Genomic DNA, 22,026 nt, shown 5'->3' on the forward strand with positions numbered 1-22,026 from the left:
ATATTGGAAACTAATTTTCATTCAATTAACTTTTTTATCAACTTTTTAAAATTTAATGGAGGCTACTTGATTCTGAAAAAAATCTCTGTGGTGCTTACTTTAATTGGTTAGCTATGCACTCATATTTAATACAGCTAGCAGCCTTGTTTTAATTATTACTATTTTTCAAAATCATTTGCATCATTACCTTTTATGAGTTTGTCTATTTCTATATCAGATATATAACTTAAGAATGTCTGCCTTTTAACTGTCTGACTTTTTCACAGTTGAATTTATGCCCGCACTGATGAAGCACAATGTACATGTTTTCCCCCCACATCACCTGAATATCATTTCTTGATTTACGTAAGTAGCCAGCTGTATGCCAATATAAAATAAATCTTTTAAATAATAATAAGTAATGGCAGCATAATAGAGTAATATACACACAATCCTGCAAATGTGAGAATAGTCACTACTTTGCACCAGTAGAGTGTTAACATACATTTACAACATTTAGTACTTTATTAAGCTCTTTGCATTGCCATCATGTTTCCCAAATTATAAACAGAAAGATAAATTAAAGTTTTGTGAGAGTTTTGTGAACGCTGCTTTTCTTAACATTTGAAATTCCGTCTATTCCTTAGAATTCTGTTCTTGCCACAAAATGGTACGGATTGTCAAGTGTATTCTAATAAGGAGTGATCCAGAAAGTTGTTTTTCTTAATAAAATTTCTTTATAAAAATTGCCACTGAAGGGAAAAAAAAAATATTAGCATTTTTGAAGAAAAGACCAAAAGGGCAAAATGGGACTTGGAAAGGAGTGACTGTCAGCAGAGGTGTCTAAACCTTCCTGCTGAAGGGAGCTGGGATAATCCATGGGAATGATTCTCTTTAAATCCTTGCTCTAGACCTTATTCAATAGTCCAAAGGAAATTATTTTAAACATTATTCCTCTACATTAATTAATAATATGAAATGTTTAATAAGAACAGTGTTTCATGCAGGCAGTGTTCTTGAGAGCAGGCAGACTGACTTGTTTTATTAGAATAACATTGTCACATTAAACTAGATACCTTATTGAAAACTGCTGTTTTCTACCAGTTTCAGTCATTGTAGGAAAACAGGTCTGTTTTAATAATGTTTTGCATTATAAAAGCTTCTTCTTGGAGGTGTGATGAAACTAGTTTCTTTCATCAAGGCAAAATTTGGCTAAAGAATTTAAGGGAAAGGAAAAGACATATCCAGTTGTAGAGCAGTTGGTCTGACAGAAGTCCTAGATTTATTGCTATGATTGTGTGCATTTTTTGTATATATCTGGTAGCCCTATGTACATCACTAATTGCAGAAATTATGGAATTTATTTGTAAAGGTGTAATAACCCTTAGGCACCTGATTTCCATTGATAAGTTCTTAGTGCCTTTGAAAATATTTTTTTTATCTTCCTCTCTGGTTACGCATTCCCTGATATAATCATGCATCTAATAACAAAACACAAAAAGTGCAATACTGGACTTGAGTATTTCAGTGTCATAAGACTCTAACAATGTGTGGTTTTCTACATTGTTGTCAGCCGTAGACATCTACATTTTTTTATTTTAGAAGCATTCCTGAAATCTTTGGTGTAGGTTGTTAGTAGGATTTTTTTGTCTTTTTGTTTTTCTAAAAAGCCATCAGTGTTCAAGTGGCTGAAAAGCCCTCTGGTGTTGCAATGAGTGACTTCACCTTTCAGGGTAATGTTTAACCGTAGGTGTAAATGTGCACAAACAGAAAAGCTTTTCCGTAAGAACCCTGTAGTTTTAGTCTAAGAAGCAGAGAATGTGTATTTTCATCATTCTCTTAATTATTTCTGCTTAGCTAAGTTGTGCAGCATTTCTGAAGAAGAAAAAAATTGAAAGGACTATCAAAATCCTTAGGATCAAAGTACTACTTCCTGTCATAAGCAAGTGTGTTTTCTTTATGCTGGTCATAAATGTATTAAACTAGGCTCTAAAAGTGTTTAGGTTTGGTTCCTTAAATGCCACTGTTTTTCTGCAAAGGCTCATGGACTAATGCATAATTTCCAGTCTTCAGCCTTGATGGATCATTGTCTGCTTTATTTTTTGCCTGTAGCAACACCACCCTTAAGCTTATATGGCTTTTCTCTTTTTCTGTGGATTTACAGGGATCAGTAATCGTCCTCTTAGACTTTTCCAGGATAGAAGTGTCAGGCTGCTTTCTCTCTTCTTGAAAAAAGACTTTTTGCTTCCATATTGATTTGCATATTCCTTCCATTCCCATCTAGTTTGAATTCATGTTTGCTGAATACAAAGAACAAGAAGTGCTTAGAGTGTTTTACATGAAATCCCAGAAGTACCACGGAAAATAAACAGTGATTACTGTTATATTCTAGTGCATAATATACCACCAGTACAATACTTTCAGTTCCTCCTATCTGCTACTGAATGAATGACTTTTCCCTTTTTACTACAGAAACTGATTCCTAATATTCTAATTCTTAAGTTAATTTAGTGTCTTTCCAGGCCACTTTCTGATCTCTTCCATGTTGACTATAGCCTAGATCCACAGAGAGATGTGATAGGATTCAGTCTCAGTTTTAGGTTTGCTCTTTGTGCTGGGTTGCTCCCCATCTCTGATGGCAAAGTCATTGTGAAGTACCTCTCTTTATCACTAGAAAGCATCACAGCAGTTCTGCCACTGTGTGTGCCCCAACCTTTGATAGAGAATTGAGTTTAATGCCAATTTAATTTTCAGACCAAGCTTAACAGTAGCTTTCTGTCAAATACTTTCTTCCTACTCTTGCTGTTTTTTCCTTGTAGCATTCATACATTCCCTGTGGAGTTTTGACACAACTCCCTCAATGTTCCAAGACAGAAATTTTTGCTTCTCCTTTTCTTAGTCATTGTTAACATTCTGTTTATTTTAACAGTATTTTTTGACATTTCTGATATGATTTATTCAGTTAGGCTGGGAATTCTTGATTTCAAGTTTTGTCCTCTTATCTTATTTAATATGGAAATTCTGGAATAGTATTGCTCTAAAACATTACATTCTATCTCCATGTGCTGCAGATCAGTCTCTTAATCTGATATTTCCCCCTAACAATATTTTCTTTTCATAAATGCTCATTGTTGGCTGAACATTTCTCTGATTCCTAGAAATTAATAATCTACCTATTTTCCTTCCCTTTTCAAGTCTTTATTCTCCTCCTTTGAATTAAAAGTCTCTGCAGTTGCACTAGAAGAATCATTGGAAATAATGCTTTCTTGACTGTTTTCCCTAAACTAAGTAGACCTGCGTAGTATGAAACCAGCAGAATCATTGCTTTCCACTTCATTACCTAAAATTAATAGAAAGTTTTCCAGGTTTCCTCAGATTAATATCTTGTATCCTTACTTTTGTCTAGCATTGCATACTTTTATTCACTGCTTACACTTTGATGACAAAATGTGATGATTTGATGGTTTATTGACTAATTCTAGGTAAGCTGCTTTCCAGATTTTTAGATCCAACTTCTCCTAGATTTGAGAGGAATTCCAGCATTTCTCCTCCCTGCTTTTCTTTGGTCCTTAGATCATGGCATGCCGTTGCAGTGCTCTGTATATTATCTTCATGTCTCCTTGGACTCTACTCTCCCAGGCTACGCCTACACTAGAAAACTAAACAAAACAATGTCAATTGAGCCTTACTTTTTCTCACAGCTAAATAGCAGAGTCAATAGCAGGGTTTAGTGCACAGGCACTATTTCAGACTTCTCTCCTGTCAGGAATCATTCCCAGTACACATTTTGCATGTGAGCATCTCATGTCAATAAGAGGATTTTACTCGATGGACATGGACTGTGCTATGACAGTCCACTTGATGGACATGGACTGTGCCTTCAACTCTGACCCAGAAAATTATCCTTGGCCTATTTTATGTGTGAGCTCATTTTTTAAGTACAAACAAACCCAATGTCCTCATCACCCTTTTCCCCTGTAATTAGTTTAATTTCTGGTTTCTGCTAGACACTACAGCAAATCTATTTGTCAAAGTAATCTTTCTGTAGCAAGGGGTGTCTGAATTCCTCTTCATGCAAGTTACTGTTTGCATTTCTGGGCATCTTTAGGTGTGTGAATATTTGAGCATCACATTCACTCTCCTAAATTCTGTGTTCCATCCCTACTTGAACACTATCTTTCCACTCCTCAGACATTTTTCCTCTTATATTTGACTTTTTCAAATGTGTCGCTTCATCCAAGTAGTCATCCAAAGATAATATACCTTCTAGCTTTCTGGATCTACTCTTTCCTAACCATCATCACTTTCTCTCTATGGTCCCAAACTTTAAAGAAATAGGGGGAAAATCCCGTAAAAAAAACTGATTGTCAACTGTTTGACTTCTGACCATTTGGTGTTTCAATCTAATCCTACTTCTATGCTTTGGCTGAGTTGGATGTCCATCAGCAGTGATTAAAGGCTGAAAATTTCCAGAACTGGTTGTCGTAAGAGCTGGTAAGCCCATATGTACATTCACCTCAGAATAATATTTTTACCAAAGTGTAAAATTGTGGGAGAATTTGAAGCACTTTGCCAACATAAATCTCAGGTAACTGAAATTCAACATTAGTCTTGATATAATCCCATTAAACTGAATAATAAAAATGCCAAATTGAAATTTTAAGCACAACTTCTATTTCAATGACTTGGAGAAGCTTTACATTCTCATATTTACCTCCTTTAAACTCTGCAATCCATCAACAAGTAACTTCATTCTACCCTCCACGTTCTTCCTCAGTCTACATTCTACACTTTTGAGTGCATCAGGAATTATTCCACTTAAGGTACAGAAAAACAAATGTCTAGCTATGTAAGTCTGTTTAGAGAAAATTCTATGTGAGGACATATGTGAATATTTTAAATTTATTTCCCAGCCCCACTAGAATCAGGACTTATGAATTAGTATTTATTCTGAATGATGGATTTTTATAGACTATAAAGTAGACTTACAGAAACAGCTACACTCTGTCCCCAGCAATGTAAGGTGATTCAGAGAGGTATGCTGGAAACTATCAGAAGGAGCTATAGAATTACCTTCCTCTGAAGGGAAATTCTTAGTTCACATGCTTAAGCATGACAATTTGGGCCATTTCAAAACTGTTATCTGTGATGCAGGTGACTGCAGGTAATCAAAATGTTTACATTTGCGTTATACTCTGTGGAGATCTAAATGTTTAATCAGATACCTAATGCTATCTGAGTTTCTTTGTGTTCCTCAATAATGGCAGCTATTTTATCAACAAGTGGTTCTTAAACTTTTGATGTGGCAGCTGGAAACCAGACGAGATTCTCTAGGATATGAAATTATTTAAGGTATTGAAGTTTGCAAATACATAAATGACATCCTTCCTGTATTCTTGCATTGTTGTATCTGCTTGCTTCAGTATCTTTAGGTTGTATTCAGATCACCAGCTCAGTCAAGAGAAGTCTTCTTTTATGTCTTTGAAAAACATTACTTCCAGTCCAACCAGAATAGGACTTCCAGGAGGTAAACAAAACCAGGAGATACATTGATAAATATATCTAAACCAGAGATCTCAAAAGCTGCCTGTGGGTCGTACTTATTCTTTGGTTTTGTTTAGTTAGATTAGGTTTTGCATTCAGATATATTGCCAACTTTCAAGTTCATTGAATGAAAGCCCTTTAATGCCTTTGCATCTAGTATACTTTCATCCATGGTGAATTGTCTTGCTTGAGCTTCAGTTGCTAGCTGAGATGGCTGCAAATCTCCTGTAAAATCCATATATTATTTCCAGCCACCATACAAGTGCTCTTGATAGCCAAGGAGCTAAAAATACATTTGGTTGGCACTGTGTCAGGAATGAATTTCACACACAGGCACCCTCCAAATGTCTTCTAGTTCAGCAAGAAGAGTAGACCCTCATTTTCATATTTCTCTCTATTTCTAATTGGTTTGTGTGCCTTTATCTTAGTTCTTCTTATCTCCTCTTGAAAGCACACAATTAGAGCCTCTTCAGTCTCTCTCAGATAAGAGATGGTGTGGCTCTGACCTATATTTCTCTGATCATTCTTAGTTTCCATCACATGTTCATTGAACTGGAACCACTGGGTCTGAACAATAGCTCTGTGTGCTTTCTATTATTTTTATTGTTGCTGTTGAGAACAAATCATTGCTTGCATTACTACAGTACTGATATAATATTTTAACACTGTTCTCCATTCTTTTCCTTCATTGTGTTACTTTTCTTTTTGCCCACCTCTACACATTGACCACAATCCTGAAGTGCTCTATATCCATGTTCTCTGCCCACCAAATCCTTACTGTTACAGTGGAATTCATCTTACCTGAATTTAACATCTGAATATTGTAGGCCTGAAGTCTACTCTACACTAGGAACAGGGCACAAATGTTGCATCATGAGTTTAGGAAATGGACAGAGGGATGTTTCAGGAAGCCCCACAGTAAAGCACTCTGAAGTTATGCACGGTTTAGTGCCACAAAGGTGAGCACTTTAAGGAGCTGAAGTGGTGTATGATAAGAATCTGCTAGGTTGTCCTATCAGAGGAATTCCGGAGAGGATAATGAATTACAAGGGCTTAGTGAACAGGGAAATGAGGAGATTTCAGCAGTATAGCACTAATGCAAGACTTAGCAAAATTCTGGAAGTAAAGATAACAATGAGATAGTGTGCAGTATGGGTAATGTGCTGAAACAGAAAATAGGAAGAAGAAATGAAAGAACATTAGAAAATAAAATTCTTTAGATGCAATTGTGGCAAAGAAAAATTAAACAGAGGTACTGGATACAAGGTGAAAAATGGTGAAAGGTCAAGGAATAGAAAGCAAAATGTGAAGCAGTCAACAGAGAAATAGCTGCTGAGAACATCAGATGACAACAAAGACACAGCTTCAGAATAGAGCCCAGTCCTCATATCAGATAGATGAACATAACTCCATTATGGCCATGATGGAGTTTGTTCTTGACCAATTCAGTGGAGTTCATTCAATGACTAATTTATTCTTGCAGATAAAGTGACTCTTAGTGTTACATGTCTCTTCCTTTTTCATTAAAATATGCCATAATTGGCATGCTGATATGTTGGAAGTATATGCCAAAAAATCTAATTAAGAATCTTCACTCTTGCCAACAAAATAAATAATTAGATATTTTATTTACCTTGAATAAGCACATTTGCAAAGAACTTTAAAAAAAAATTAACTTCTGAAAGTTTTCTTTCTGTTACTAAATAACATCTGAACTGAATACTATTTGAACAACAGGATGTGGTTTTTTTGTTTGTTTTTTTGTTTTTTTTTTCAGAGCTCCAGCTGCTATTGAAAGATAAACCTTAACCTGTCTTCGAAGCTTATACCTTATCTTAGTGTTAAATGAGGTTTGGTTTCATTTGAGTGATCAGCATAATGAATCACGACATTGTTGATAGCAGAGACAGTTGGACATGCACAAACATAAGACAAAATGCTCCATCTTCACTGAAATCTTTGAATAAAGGAATTTTGACTTAAGTGGCAACTGTCTGCAACTCACTATTATCCTGAGAGGCATGTTGCCCACAGATGTCATGGACTGATTTTCAAGCCCGCAGACCCCAAAACAGAAGCTCTATACAGAATCCTGTTATGATGTCAGTCTAGCCCCTGGGACATCATCAAATGTGTAGGCAGGGCCAGCAAGGCATAGCATGCTTATTTCCAGCACCATTCTTTCTGACTGTGTGGTGGAGTTAAAAAATAACAGATTTTACTGAAAAATGTAGTAATATTGCAAATAATTTTTAACCAAATCTTTAGATTTGGAACTCCTTTGATTTAGTCAGAAGTCTGTATTAATCAATGTATGGAAGTATGTATCTGTAGAGGAAATAACCATTCACATGTAAGATGTTTACAGTAGGATTCCCATTTGCTCTGTGAAATAATGGAGACAAGTTACTATACTGAATAAATACATCTCCCTCATGATGATTTATATTCCATCAAGATTATAATTCATCAAAACTGAACTTCCTTTGCAAACATAGAACTCTTACTAATATGGCTTTCAGGAGACACTTTTCCTTCTTCAGAAATACAATAACAACAAAAAAATCTCATCCTACTTAGAAGACTGATAATTTTTTTTGAAATCCAAACTGATAATAACTGAATCATAGAAACACAAAATCAAAGAAGTAAATAAAAAAAAAATTAAGTACAGCAAATGCTTTTCTTACAAAAATATATTAAAATACATTGCAAAGGTTTTAGATTTGACAGCATATTTTAGATGTCTTATTCCTGTGATAGGGAAATATGTAGCATTTTTATGCACCACAGTATTGTCCCCTATATTGTCCCATACAGGTAAGGATACAATTATTTCATGCAATAACGTGTATTACCTTAGTTTTAAAATATAGTAAATATATTAAAAATATTGTGTTCATTCCTGTTAGTTGTATGTTAATCTAGGCTGGTATATTGAGTTTAGAAAAGAACTCAGACAGAGGGTAAAAGGTCCTTTCCTCTCAGATGCCTTCTAAAAATGAAGACTCTTGGATATCATCAGTAGATTTGTGCTGTTTAATCAGCAAAATACTCAGGTATATGGGTAAGTCAAGATACTTCAATTATACAATCTATGTTTAAAGATAAAAGGCAGGGATTTTTCTCAAATCTCTGTGACTCTTTGCCTGTCCTAGAATTTAAAATCACAATCACTATAATAATGTTTCTAATTTTGAAAACATTTTTACCCAGGGAAGGGAACTGAACCCATTGTTTATTAAGGTTACATTTTCAAAGGTGACCAGAAAGTGAAAAACCTTTGATGTCAGTATCAATGAGATGCAGAACATGTCCCCCTTATTTCTAACTTTTCAGAGCCTCAAGCCCAACAGGTGCAGTTCATCATCCAGGAATGAGAATTATAACCTGGTCAATATAGAGATTAAAGTTCAGTCCCCACCTGACAGCCATATCTGCTGTCGTCGCTCTTGTGGCTTCACATGTTTTGTTTTCGTTTCAGGTAACATCATGCAAAAGCACTGACTCATTTTTTTTTATTTCCTTGTATCTCATCTGCCCCTTAGTAGAGGGAAAAAATTATGTATAGATACCTCTTTCTCCTCCTCTGATGAGACACTGGGTAAATCTATTTCCTTAGCTGTCATGTGTCAGTTCAGTTCACAGAGACTTCCTTGTGGCCTTCGAGCACCTGGTGTGTAACAGGGGGCATCTTCTGCAGTATTAGGTATCTAACGTTAGCAGAAAGCTGATAGTGAGGGTTTCCTGTGCTCTCTAAGGCAACTTAGTCTGCTTGTGATTTTATTCCCTACTACTAATGTGAAGATACTTTTTTTTTTTTTTTGCCCTCTCCAAGAAGAACAGTGTCCTAAAAAGACTCGGGAATGATCTAGTAAAGTTCCATATAATAATGTGTAGAAAGCTGTGTTGCATAATATCAATCAGTTGAAACTGATGGATCGAATTGATGGATCAGCTCAGAGAGAGTGAAAGCCACCTGTCAGAATCTTTGGCTATGAATGATTGCTGAACAGCCCTGAAAAGCAGAAAGAAAAATTAACTGCTCAGAGTGAAGGAAAAAATGAGCTCCCAAAACAACTGGAAAAAATTTAACATTACTCCTCAGTGTATTTGTGGGCAGTTGAAGCCAGCAAAAATTAAAACAGCAAGACACAATTACCATTAAGGATAATTCTTACATTCAAAGCTTCCATTTGTTTGAAGTGCAGAAGGCTATTTTACGATGTGTTTTACTAGTGTGATTCTTTGAGGAACATGGTATTCTGTAGAAAATTGACGTGTGACAGATAAATATTTGAAAAGAAATAACAATAATAGTTTTTTAGAAAACCCAAAACCTAAAGAAACTGTTTCTGTTTTGATGAATTCAGCTTGTAAGTCTGGGAAAAAAATTGCAGCTCTGGCAAGTAGCTAGATGCAGAGATGAGGAAAAGCATCATAGAAAGCTCAGTGGTGGTGTGAATTAATTTTGGGAAAGCAGCTGGAATTTTGCAGGTAGGGATGGCAGCCTATGTACATGAAAGCCTGTGGAGACAGCTTGAGCTCCAGCAGTATGAAAATGATGGAGAGCTGAAACCATGGGAGAGATGAAGCAAAAAGGTGCACAGAGTTTCAAGTAGGAGCTCTCAAAAACCATGGCTGACTGAACCACTTCAGTCATGAATACAATGTTTTGGCAGGGCAGGCAATACTGAAACATTACAACCTGGACAGAAAGGATGACAAAATGCTACTGGTTCAATGGAAGTTGCTGGAACAGCAGCATATAATTTTTACAGAAAATCCCCAGATTGTCATTCTGAGAGCAAATGGGTTATTTCTTAGCCTTACCTTTTTTTGCAGATGCACTGAACATCTATACCAGAAACAGTATTATTAATACTAAAAGAGACAATACATGATCAATTTTCCAGTGGTGAGCTAAAAAAGCAAGCATTTATATAGAAAGTAATGTCAAATAAGAAACAAACAGGGAAAAAAATACTGGTTTGGAAATACATCAAGCACTTAATGATGTCACCTTGTTGATGAGAGAGAATAAATCAGATGTTTGCAACACCTTTGTAGGAATGTCTTGGGAAAATTCAAAACTGATTATAGGGAACCAACCTACCACAGTTTTGAAAAGCAAATTTCTTTGCCTAATGACAAAACAAAATGAAGGAACTGAGGAGGTTTAATACTTTGAAGGGAGAATACGAATAAAAGGTTCAAAGGATTCAATAAATTTTCTAGTTAGAGCTAAAAGAAGTCAGACCTTTTTGCCCAGGAATATACTCAAAAGAACTAAATAAATATGTAAAAAGGAAACATTTTCCACTACCTACAATGAGAGAAATTCTGGAGGAGATGGCTTATGCCGAATATTTTTCAACTCTTGATGCCTCAGCAGGCTTCTGGCAGTGTTTCTTAGACAAACAGTGGGTATGTTTGTGAACCTCCAACACCTCCTTTGGGAGACACAGTTTCCTCCAATTGCCACTGGGTTATAGTTAGCACCATAGGTGTTTCACCAGAAAATACAACCATTTTTCTCTGATGAGGGACATGCTAAGACCTGAACAGATGACACTGTGAACTGGGAAACACAGTAGAAGGCTAAGACCAATGTTTCCCAAATTACAGAAGTGCTGGGCCTTGACCTGAATGAGATAAAAATAAATGTGAAAGCCACATAGTGGGTATGTTTCTTAGAAGAGAAAAGAAGAAAGAAGGAAGAAAAATGACAGTCAAGAAGGAAAGAGAGAAAAAAGAAAAAGAGAAGGCAAGGGCAGAAGGAAAGATAAAATGATTATTTGGAATATAAGTAGGAAGGAACATAAGGAATATAAGTAACTTAGTACTAACCATAACTGCTTCTATAAACTGTTTTGTTTTCTTGCAAAAGTTATTGAATGAAAATGAGATAAAAAACTTAATAAAATGTTTCAGTGAGTTAATTTAAAAAATTCTTATCCTAAGACTATGCAAAAACCTCTCCTAAAAGTACTGTCAAAACATCTGAGCAGTCTCCAGAGAGAAAAAGAAACTCTCAGTATCACCAAGCAGAAAAAAAGACTACATTCTATAATATATTATGTAATATATAATATATGCACATACATAATAGATACAAAATATTTTTATAGATACACTATAGAATATATAATTAAAGGTTAATGAAATTTCTCTAATTATATCAGTATTAAAAAAACTATTATTGCCATTTCCAAAACAGGCACAAAAAAGTAGCTCCTCACTAGAAGACACAAGTGTAGGAAGGAGTGAATTCAGATGAGTGATTTGATGCAGATTTCTCTGTGCAGTTGTGAAAAAAGGTGAAGTCTGAAGACAGAATTTAATAAAATAAATTGTTCTTTTAAAAACAAATCTAGATTCTGAATGTCAGGAGAACTACAACTAAGAGTTTTAAAAAAATAAAATGTTAATGAACAATATGGTTTAGAAACAAAATTTAAACCCTAATCAGTTTAATAAGCTTGGTTAAAGTTTGAATGTTAAATGAGTTTTTTGTTCAATTCTATACATTTAACAATTCCACAATTGCTAAGGCTTCTACAGCATGTAAGAGATTTTGCACATCCATAATATGCACCCACAAATTATCTCTCTGTAGAAAATTAATTCAGCATATCAGAAGTATTGTCCTGCTTCCTACATCTCCTAAGACCATTGATCAGTCCATAGACAGTATGTCTGAGGAATGCACAAACAATGAGCTTTGTGGCCCAGAAGTATTGTAAAGAGAAGGAGAAAAATAAAAACCTAAGGGAAACAAGTGATGCCCAGTACAATTTCTCCCCACACTCTGACCAATGCCGAGCCCATCCCTGAGCAGTGATTGGCAGCTCCCAGCCAGCTCCCCCCAGCTCATGCACCAGGCATGACGTTCCTTGGTGTGGAATATCCCTTTGGCCACTTTGGGACAGCTGTCCTGGCCCACTCCCTCTGGCTTCTTGTGAACCTCCTCACTGGCAGAGCATGAAAACTGAAAAGATCTTGACTTTGGGTAAGCACTACTTAGCAACAAGCAAAACTCCAGTGAGTTTTTAACATTATTCTCATGCTAAATCCAAACCATGGCACTGCACCAGCGACTAAAGAAGAAAATTAACTCTATCTCAGCCAAAACCAGGACACTAGGTAATACAGCAATATAAAACTGTCACAGCAGATTGGTGCACTCATTACCTGCATGCTTATGGGCTGAGTAATTACTTTTGTAACCTTTTTATAGCCATTCAACATGATGTTAATACAGTCAGGCTCAACTTCAGCCTGAATAACCACGTGAAGGCAGTGAGGAGACACGGGCAAAATAGGGAAATAGCTAACTCAATGCTGGACACTGCAGAGCTCTGTTTATCTGCAGTGCTACTGTGAGCAAGTAAATAGATTTGAGGAAATAGTCAAAGCTGTTATGTTTGCATGCAGAAATGAATCAGATGCTATGAACAAAATACTGTCATTGTGCACTCTCTTTGGTACAATCATACTATAAGTAAGTCTTTTTTACACATCACAGCACATATTGGGGCAGCTGTGGACACAAAAGTAAACAAAAAAATGTTGCTTTCTGTAAGTAAAAAAAATTAAAATCTGTGTTTATTCTCTCTGTGATTGATATAAGCCAAGGACAGAAACCAGTAAAATAAAATAAATGCTTTCTTTCTGGTGTCACCAATGAACCCATGAAAGGAATTTTTGCAGGAAATGTCTATGAAATGGCATGATTTTGTTAATGTCATCTGACAAAGTCCCGATTACAAGAAAGTTGCCTCCCTTAATGGAAAATACAAGCCATCCTGCATCAATGGTTACCATTTGGCTGAGCTGATGTTAAGGTTTACATGATCTCAGTGCACCCTGGGAAATGTAATCCAGCTATTAAGTCCAAGAGAGAAAGGGTATGTAGAAATATGAGATTTAGAGATAACTAACATGATGTATGGTAAAATAGTAACATTGCAGGGTTATAGAAATTACTGCTTAGCTAAGCCAAAATTTGATTTTTGATTCAACAAGCTATATTTAAATATGTGAATGTCAAAACATTTCCATTCAATCAGATATAAGAAAAATTAAATTTACTGAACAAAATGTTCTTATATAGTTCCATAGTCAATTTCTTTACTGCAGTTAGCTTTGATAAATATGAATAGAGAAGGAATTCAAACTAATCGAATTTCTCATGACATAAACCCTGTCTTTTTTGCCAACACACATAACCCTAAAAAGAGGGAGTTGTTTGCATTTAATCAAATTTATTTTCTTCATAGGTTTATCTTCTTCATTCAGATAAAATCTATCATTTAGTTTTCATATTTTTGCTGTTACTAGCAGACAAATATTGAACCTAAAAATAAGGAAACAAAAGAATTATGCAGAGCTTACTTTCAAAATAGGCACGACTTGTTTTACCTGAATATTGTAAGTCAAAGTAAAATATTTTTTTTAAAGGCATATGACAAATTTTGTTCCAAAGGAAAAAAAAACCTTTGAATCTCCTGCCAGTAGTTTCACAATATTCTCATTTTGTCAAGTACTCTATTCTTGAGCTTCTCAACATCTGTTCTAAAGCACAATGCAATGATAATTTCTTCCATCTCTAATTTATGCCTTGTAATCACTTATGTAGATATGGTACATTTATTTGAATACATTGTTAGAGTCTCTAGCTGGGGGATTTGGCTCTTAAAACTCTGCTTAAGGAAAAGACCAATGAACTGGAAGTGGTTTATCTCCAGCTCAGTCTTGTGCCTTCAGATAAGCCTGGGGGCAGCATGCCAGTGTTTGAGGGTCCATGTCCTACCACCGTCCCTTGATCTGCACCTCAGCAGAGGTAGGGCATGGGGACCAGCTTTTGTGGCAGCAAAGACACAGGAGTTGTTGATGTGTTACAAACAGTGGATGCACCTGAGAATCATCGCATAGGAATTAGAGCTTCTCCCCTCAAAAAGTGGCAGGACCAGAAGCACAACTCGCGTGTGTCTACACCAGCGCACACGGCGTGGGAATCAAAGAGGAGGAGCTGGGAGCCGTTGTGCAGCAGGGATTCTGTGATGTGAATCATAGAATCGTGGCCATCCTGGGAGCATGGTGGGATGACTTGGATTATTGGATAGCCATAGTGGAGGGCTCTAAATGGCAAGGAAGAAGAGGCACTTAGATAGCCCTGTATTTTAGGAGTGTTTGGATTCATCATGAAATCACAGAAATCACGAAATGGTAGTTTTTGATTCTCAGAGGAGGAAGGATGAGGAGCTAGCAGGAGTGCTCACTGAGCCCTTGTCAATCATTTATGAACAGTCCTGACTAACTGGAGAATCCCAAGTTTACTGGGGGTTATTTCAATGATCTTAGAGGTTTTTTCCAACCTAAATTGTCTGTGACTATCAGTAACCAAAGCAGGACATGGTGTGGAGTGCAGTGAGGATCTGGGACTCTCACCTTTGGACCTTTGGCAATTTGCTCTGAGCTTTCTAAACTGTTTGACTCAGCTGCTTGCTACAGACTATATAAATGTAGGTCCAAGTCAGAAGGCTCACTCTCCCTGAGGCAGCAGGGAAGACTTGAAGAGGGAAGACAAAAGAGATAAAGAAAGAGCAGCAAGAGGGACCGGGGCTCACCATGGGCCCTGTGCAGCTCTTGCTGCTCTCCCTGCTGCTCAGCAGTGGTGTTCTCACACGTAAGTATTCTCTTTTATGTCAGTGCTCTTTACTGCTTTATTTATGAGCCCATTAAAACAACAATATTGAAAAAAAATCAAAAGGACCATGGCTTATAGAATTAGAAAGGTTGCATGTGGCAAAGATATAATTTCTTCCCTCCATAGGCAGTCATAGGAGAATCTCAGCGTAGAAAAGTCATGAATGTTCCCTGATGGCTTTTGAACAGATTTAATGTATTTTGCAACTTGTAAGGCATTCTCTGTTTTTCTGTAGCATTGTATTTTTAAACCCTTATGGAGCTACTATAGCTTGGAGATACCATGCAGACTTGGCCCAGCTGTTGGTAACCTATTTTGCAGCAAATGTGAAGAGAGAGAGCAGTAAACCAAATTGTACTTGGTAGGCAATTTAAATGCAATTTTGTATTGAAGGGACACAGTCATCAGTAAAAGAAGTGGGCCAGTAGAGGGATTTTTTCTTAAGATCAGAAAAGACAACTAAGATCAATATAATGCTATGGATTGTGAGCTATCCTTGTTTCCCAAGAAGTGGCTTTTTAGAATACAGGTCTATAGTGTTACTTAAGGCTTCAAGGAGCTTAAGGAGAAAAGTGAGTCTAGAGGTAATTATGCAGGTAATTATGGTCTGGTTTTATACGAAAATCTAATTCATCATAGGTACATCTTTGTTGAACTAATATTCTCTTCATGACTAATGTTACACAAATGTATTGCTATACAATAAACATTGTTTCTAATTGTTATTAATGCTATTATTAATTTTATTTTAATAGCAATAGTAGTATTTCTGACAGTATTGTTACTGTGACTAATGTTGCAGTCTATTTCTATAGAGTGGTCTACTTAGAACTTCCAGAATGAAAACTTGGAAAGTGTGCAGGGAACATTGTGGAAAGTGCTGGCCTTCATGTGTGATATCCCAAAGAATGACAGAGCATCCAATAATGCAAAAAAAAAAAAAAAATTAGTAGATTATGTTTAATTGTATTTAATTGTATTTAACTTTATTTAAATAGAGTAATATCTAAGGAATAGGAACATATCTAAAACTGATTGGATCAAATAATTCTTCCTAATCTGAAACTTGAATAGGCTTCCAACCAGTGTTCTTTTCCTCCAAGGAATAAACTTTCAATATTCAGAAAAGATTTATTGGCAGATAATTTTTGTATTTACCTTCAAAGTTGTCCTATTTTAAACATACAAAAAACAGAGTACAGCCATTCATCCATTTTGCAGCATTTTTGTGTGGTCAAATAGACTAAAATTTAAAAGTAAAACGTGTTATATGGTACGTTTCATCCATCTTGTTTTACAAACAATTTGTAAACAGCTTTTCCAATTTTTAATGTTGTTTGTTTGTGTTTTCTACAGAAGAAGAATCACCTGAAAGTGCAAATCCAGGATGTTCAAGTAAGTGGTTTCTTGCATTTCCTTTTGTTTACTTATGTCACTATTTTAACTAAAAACATCTTTCAAAGCCTGAGTTTTCCTAATCTTTTATTCTGGAATAACTTAAATGAAAGTGATGGTAATATTCTTAAGTCCTCCTTGCCATTTATTTTAAGTATTCAATTATCCATTAGGCTTGGTTCAAATAATTTTAAACCTTTCCTAAGGTTTGACAAGCTGAGGTTTAGTTTCTGAACTTTCCTAAAGTTCCCATTAAGAAACTATTTTCCATTGGGTTTTTGAGTTTGTTGTTTGTTTGGGGTTTTTTAATTTATTTCTTAATTGTCAGATGCAAATTCCTTAATCTAGAAATCCCTGGTTACCAAATGTGAAGCTTTAACAGTGAGGTTAAGTACACTACACTTCAGTGTGGACTGAGTCTCACCTCTTATTTACCCTTCACAGCTGCTGCTAAGCCCACATAATTGCACTTAGATTTCTAACTAAATACCTGTAGAATAAATCATCAACTCTGTCAGCAAGGCCAGCAATTTCTTTAAACAAGCCAAGAGTCAGGAAATGCTGACTTTATGCTCTATCTTTGTCATGAACTCTGACTGGTGCTGACTGCTCAGTTAGATACATAATGTTCCACCACAGGGTCAAAGTACTGAATTGTGTTAGTTTGTTCTTAGTCTTCAGGGTTTGTTTGGTTTTTTTTCTTTGCTGGGTGCTTTAGCACCATCTCCAGGCAATTTGGTTTACTTCTGATGGCTGAACCACCTCAAAGACTGCTGGGCTTCATTGCCAATTTCTTGTTTATTTTTTGATACAATTACTTATTTGTCATGTGTATTTTGAAGTTTATAATTTCTCTATTCCTTTTTCATTGATTTCTGTTTAGAAGCAGGATATGAAACAATAATTTTACTCTAGCAATGTAGATACCGGTGTTGCAAATTTTTCTGAGTACAGTTAGAGACTAAGATAGTCAAAAGTGATAGGATTAGTGATGAATCTCTTAATAGCACCTAATTCTAGAGTTAACTAGATAATTTAATTAAGTTCTCAAATGTTTTTAAGACGCTGATTACTGCATGACAGTTATTTATTATTGAAATCATTCTGTTTAGCAATTACATGAAAATAATCTCAGCTAAAGTATGTAAAGCTAATAAAAGTGATAGTGTAGTGAGGAAATGAGATTTATAGGACAACTAATTTTTTGTCCTCCCTATATATATGGTGTGACATGAAGGGCAATGTTAACATTTCCATTGGCTTCTGATGTGACAAAGTTTTGATAAAAGATTGAGCTACATTCCTGCAGGTAGAGGCAGGCAAAGTCATACAAATTTGATGGTGGGTATTTGGGTTTTCACTAGAATTAACTATCTTTGGTTTTTCTATAAAAGTAGATCAGGGCTGTATATGGTCAGACAGAGGAGCAATTTAGGAAATTGCCTTTCATTCAGGATCACAACAGAATCAGTTCCATTGAGTTGCTCAGTCTAAACCAAGGGAACAGTAATTTTTGCTTCAGTTTGACCTGGATTGCTCCAACACACAGACTTCAAGTGCCTGATTATCATCTTTAGTTTGAAACAATGCCTGCAGTTTTAGCGGGAGTGAATTGTTGGCTTATTGTTTGGCTTACGCTACTCATTCCAGACACCAAATAAACATCTTGTACTCCTGTATTTGACAGAAAGACTTCTGTCAAATATATTTCTTTATATTTCTATTACCATGTTCATTCCTGCTTGCAGGGCTTACAATTACAGATGGTTGAGTCTGAGGGCAACAGGGAAAGGTTAAATACAGGTGGAATTCATTATTTTGGGGAGGCCTATTAAGTTTTGGGGCTTCCTTTGATAGAAAGAGAAACACCTCTGGAAATATTCCCTCCTGCGGTAGTCCTAGTCATAATTTAGTGCTTTTCCCTTCTTCTGGATGTTCTTTATGTAACTAAAGCTTATGTCCATTAAAAATAATCTACCCTAGTAAAGTTTTCTGCTCTAATAAGTGAATTAGAGTAATCATATTTCAGAGAGTCCGGGGCAGAAAGATCATCCATAAATTCAGGTGAAATTGTATTGAGGAATGGTAGTATTGGTGTGTTGTCTATTTCTATCGTTTTTTGCTTTCAGTCTCAGTCATGTGACTGGTAAAACAGCTCCTTATATTTGCATTATGATGGAAAAAATCTGAGCTGAAAGGAATCTTTTTATTACCAATTTGATTGGCTCAATTTAGAAGCCATAGGGTAGTTTTTTAAAACAGTTTCACAGTTCAAGTTTTCTCCTGTCTTTCTCATTTGCTTTTTGGGCATGATTTGAAGGACAGGTGGGGTCACAGTGTCAGATCCCATCTGAGCAGTGGACCCCAGAACTTATGCTGCTCCTAGAAATTTTGTCTTATGCTTCAGAAAGCGTCCAACTGACATGAAGGCATCACTTCTCTGTCTGAAAGATATTCTGTAAAAGGAAATAGTGGGAGCATGGGTCTTCAGGCTCCCTTTTTCTGGAATTCATTTTAGTTATACAACATTAACTGTAAGGATTACATATGTATATCCTACCCAGGCCATAAAACCACTCTCGTTTTCCCAATTGCAGAGGATGCAACCAGATTTAAGCCCCTCAGAAAATATGTTTACTCATATGAAGCAGAGACATCAAGTGGGGTCACAGGAACAGCAGATTCTCGAAGTGGCTCAAAGATCACTTGCAAGGTAGGCAAAGAGGACTAAATACACCCAGCTGGGGACTGTGTACTTAACAACATGGGAGCTGGCAGCTGTGGAGAACCTTTCAATGATTTTGCAAACAAAGTCATCCTTTTGAAGGGCACATATTGAGAATCATGAAGACTAAACCTCCCCTGTTCTAGACAGAGGCACTGAGGATGACAGAAGTCCTTCATAGCTGTGTGTCCATGCATTTCAATCCCAGTCTGGCTGTACTTTTACATGAGAAAGGGGCGAGACCTGGTACTTCCATTTTCCCTGGCTCCCAGGCTCAGTCTACCAATGTCCGTCAAACATTCTAGAAGTTGAATTAAAATCACTCATTGATGCCATGAAGGACACATGAGAGCCTGCTGATGGTAACTCAAGACAATACCAGGCCTGTAGGAGTAAAAGGTCCCATAGGCCATTTAACTGCCCAACATCACCTTATCTTTCCCAAAACTTTCTCAACATGTTGGTTTTGAGGATTTTTTTCCCTGAAATAGAGTAACTGTGAAAAATATTTTTATTTAGCACATAATGTTCTAATAGAGTCTACACATATTGATCAATGTAATGACTCAAGTTTTCATACAGTTCTAATACTCCAAATTCTCAGAAACTAAGTTGCTCATTTAGTATGATCCATGCTATTAGCCAAGCAAATACTTGCCCTCTTATCTCCTCCATGGAGTTACCTTAAGCTATTTAGAGCACTTTGGAGTCTTTCCCAACAGCTGATAGCAGGGTGATCCTGACACTTTACAAAACCCAAGGAAATCTCAAAGCAGTAGCAGGGTGATCATGGAAATGTGATAATGCTAAAAAGAGTAACATATAATATTTGTGTTTTCAGGTTGAACTGGAGATACCCCAGCTATGCCGCTTCATCCTGAGGACAATGCATTGCTCCCTGAGGGAGACATTTGGTGTGGACACTGAGGGAAAGGCTATTCTGAAAAAGTCCAAGAACTCTGAGGACTTTGCAAGTGCCATGTCAAAGTAAGCAATGTCAATTATCATCAATACTTGGGACAGTGTAAACAGTCCACCTTGATTATGTTTTTTTAGGCATGGAACACCTTTAATGATAGCATGGTAGATTTGTAAGCTGATTCCACAGCAAAACAATCCCTGATGCAATTTAGGGTTAACATAGTTCTCAATTGCCAGTAGGGAAGGGAATTTTACATACAAAATTTTCACCTGGAATGATTTCTTCATTTCTGTCATCTACATCAGGAAGTTATTGGGTAGTCCCTCAAAAGATTATTGCAAGTGTAATTCTTATTCCTTCTTGTAAGCTGATTCTCAAATGGCTGCACTCAGCTGGTTTAAGATAATTTTCCTTTGCTAACAGACTGTGCAATAGAAAGGCATTTGAGTCTGATGTCCAGATTTCCAATCCCAATCTCTAACAGCCTGTGTAGCCAATCTTTTCCCTACGTATTTGCTTTTGTAACTAATTTCTTCTACTCCCTCCACCCAGCTAATCTGTAGTGCTTGTCAGTGCATATTTTTAGTCATGCACCTTCATGCTTCTTTCAGTGCCTCAGTAGTCATCTTGTCTCACTAGCTATATATCTAAAACCAACTAGAGACAGTGTTAAAATACATTTTACAGAAAACAGTTAAGGTTTTCTTTAAAGACTCAGACTAGTAGTGAATCCTTCCCATTATTTTATAGTTTTTTGCAGTAGTTAATAATTATCTCATTGTAAAAATTTATCTCCTCTCCACATTTATGCAATTCCAACTTTCAGACATTGCTCTTGGTATTTGTTTGCCCTTAGATGATGTAATCTGGCAAAATCAAAATGTCCTTGGCTAGAATTTTGCTGCTTTAATAGCAGTACTTTCTGTTAGTAACAGCAGTGAATAGTAAATAATGACAGACCAAGATAAACATGATGCTTTATCTTTAGCCCAGTAGGTTATTGATAACATGTTCTTTACTGTGTGGCTTTAATATAATTACATACTAATGTTGTTTTTCTGGGGGACAGGAATGAGCTAAAATTCAGCATTCAGGATGGAACAAAAGTCAAGCTGTACCCAGAGAAGGATGAAGCTCTGAATGTACTGAATCTCAAGAGAGGTATCATCTCAGCTCTCCTTGTGCCAACAGAAACAGTGGAAAACATTAAAACAATTCCAATGGTAGGTATTTTGAAAGTTAACTTTATTGTGTTAACCAATGGAAAAAAGCTCACCTAGGCAGAGTTATTCCTGAGCATCATTTTCAAAAGGCCTGGACATTCAGATCAGAAAGGGTGCCTTTCAGGTAGATCAGGAGATGTCTGACAGCATGAGCAAAGGCACTGACTTCTTTCTTCTTTCCAGGATACTGTGTATGGAAAGTGTGACAGTGAAGTTGAATTCAAATCCAGAAAAGGGAATGTTGCAGAAGATATTTCAATTACCAGGTACCTGAAAGACTGTGACAACTTCAGTCCCATCAGAGATCACGTCAGCCCCATTGCCATTGTAAAAGGACTAGTAAGTATGCCAATAAAAATTATATAACATAGCATTTTTCATACCAGCACTTAAAATGATAAACAACCACTATCATGACAACTTTTATATTTATTTTTTGAAAACATAGTTTTCTTGCACCCTTCCCTTTGATCAGACTGCGGTATTGTTGCCTGTCAATAGAGAAAAATAGAGCAAGAGTGCAATT

At 36.2% G+C, this 22,026-nt stretch overlaps 1 protein-coding gene across 1 annotated transcript in view; it reads left to right on the forward strand.

The window, feature by feature from the left end:
- Positions 1-15,068: 15,068 nt before the first annotated feature.
- APOB (apolipoprotein B) overlaps positions 15,069-22,026 on the forward strand; it is a 35,875-nt gene continuing 28,917 nt past the window's right edge. The window contains exons 1-6 of the mRNA XM_004174984.6: positions 15,069-15,214; positions 16,592-16,630; positions 19,228-19,343; positions 20,197-20,342; positions 21,347-21,500; positions 21,684-21,839. Of these exons, the coding sequence (XP_004175032.5) occupies positions 15,157-15,214; positions 16,592-16,630; positions 19,228-19,343; positions 20,197-20,342; positions 21,347-21,500; positions 21,684-21,839 (669 nt within the window). The 5' untranslated portion in view covers positions 15,069-15,156. The remainder of the gene's footprint in view (positions 15,215-16,591; positions 16,631-19,227; positions 19,344-20,196; positions 20,343-21,346; positions 21,501-21,683; positions 21,840-22,026) is intronic.

This window comes from Taeniopygia guttata, chromosome 3 (genome assembly GCF_048771995.1).
Source record: "Taeniopygia guttata chromosome 3, bTaeGut7.mat, whole genome shotgun sequence".
Lineage (NCBI taxonomy): Eukaryota > Metazoa > Chordata > Aves > Passeriformes > Estrildidae > Taeniopygia > Taeniopygia guttata.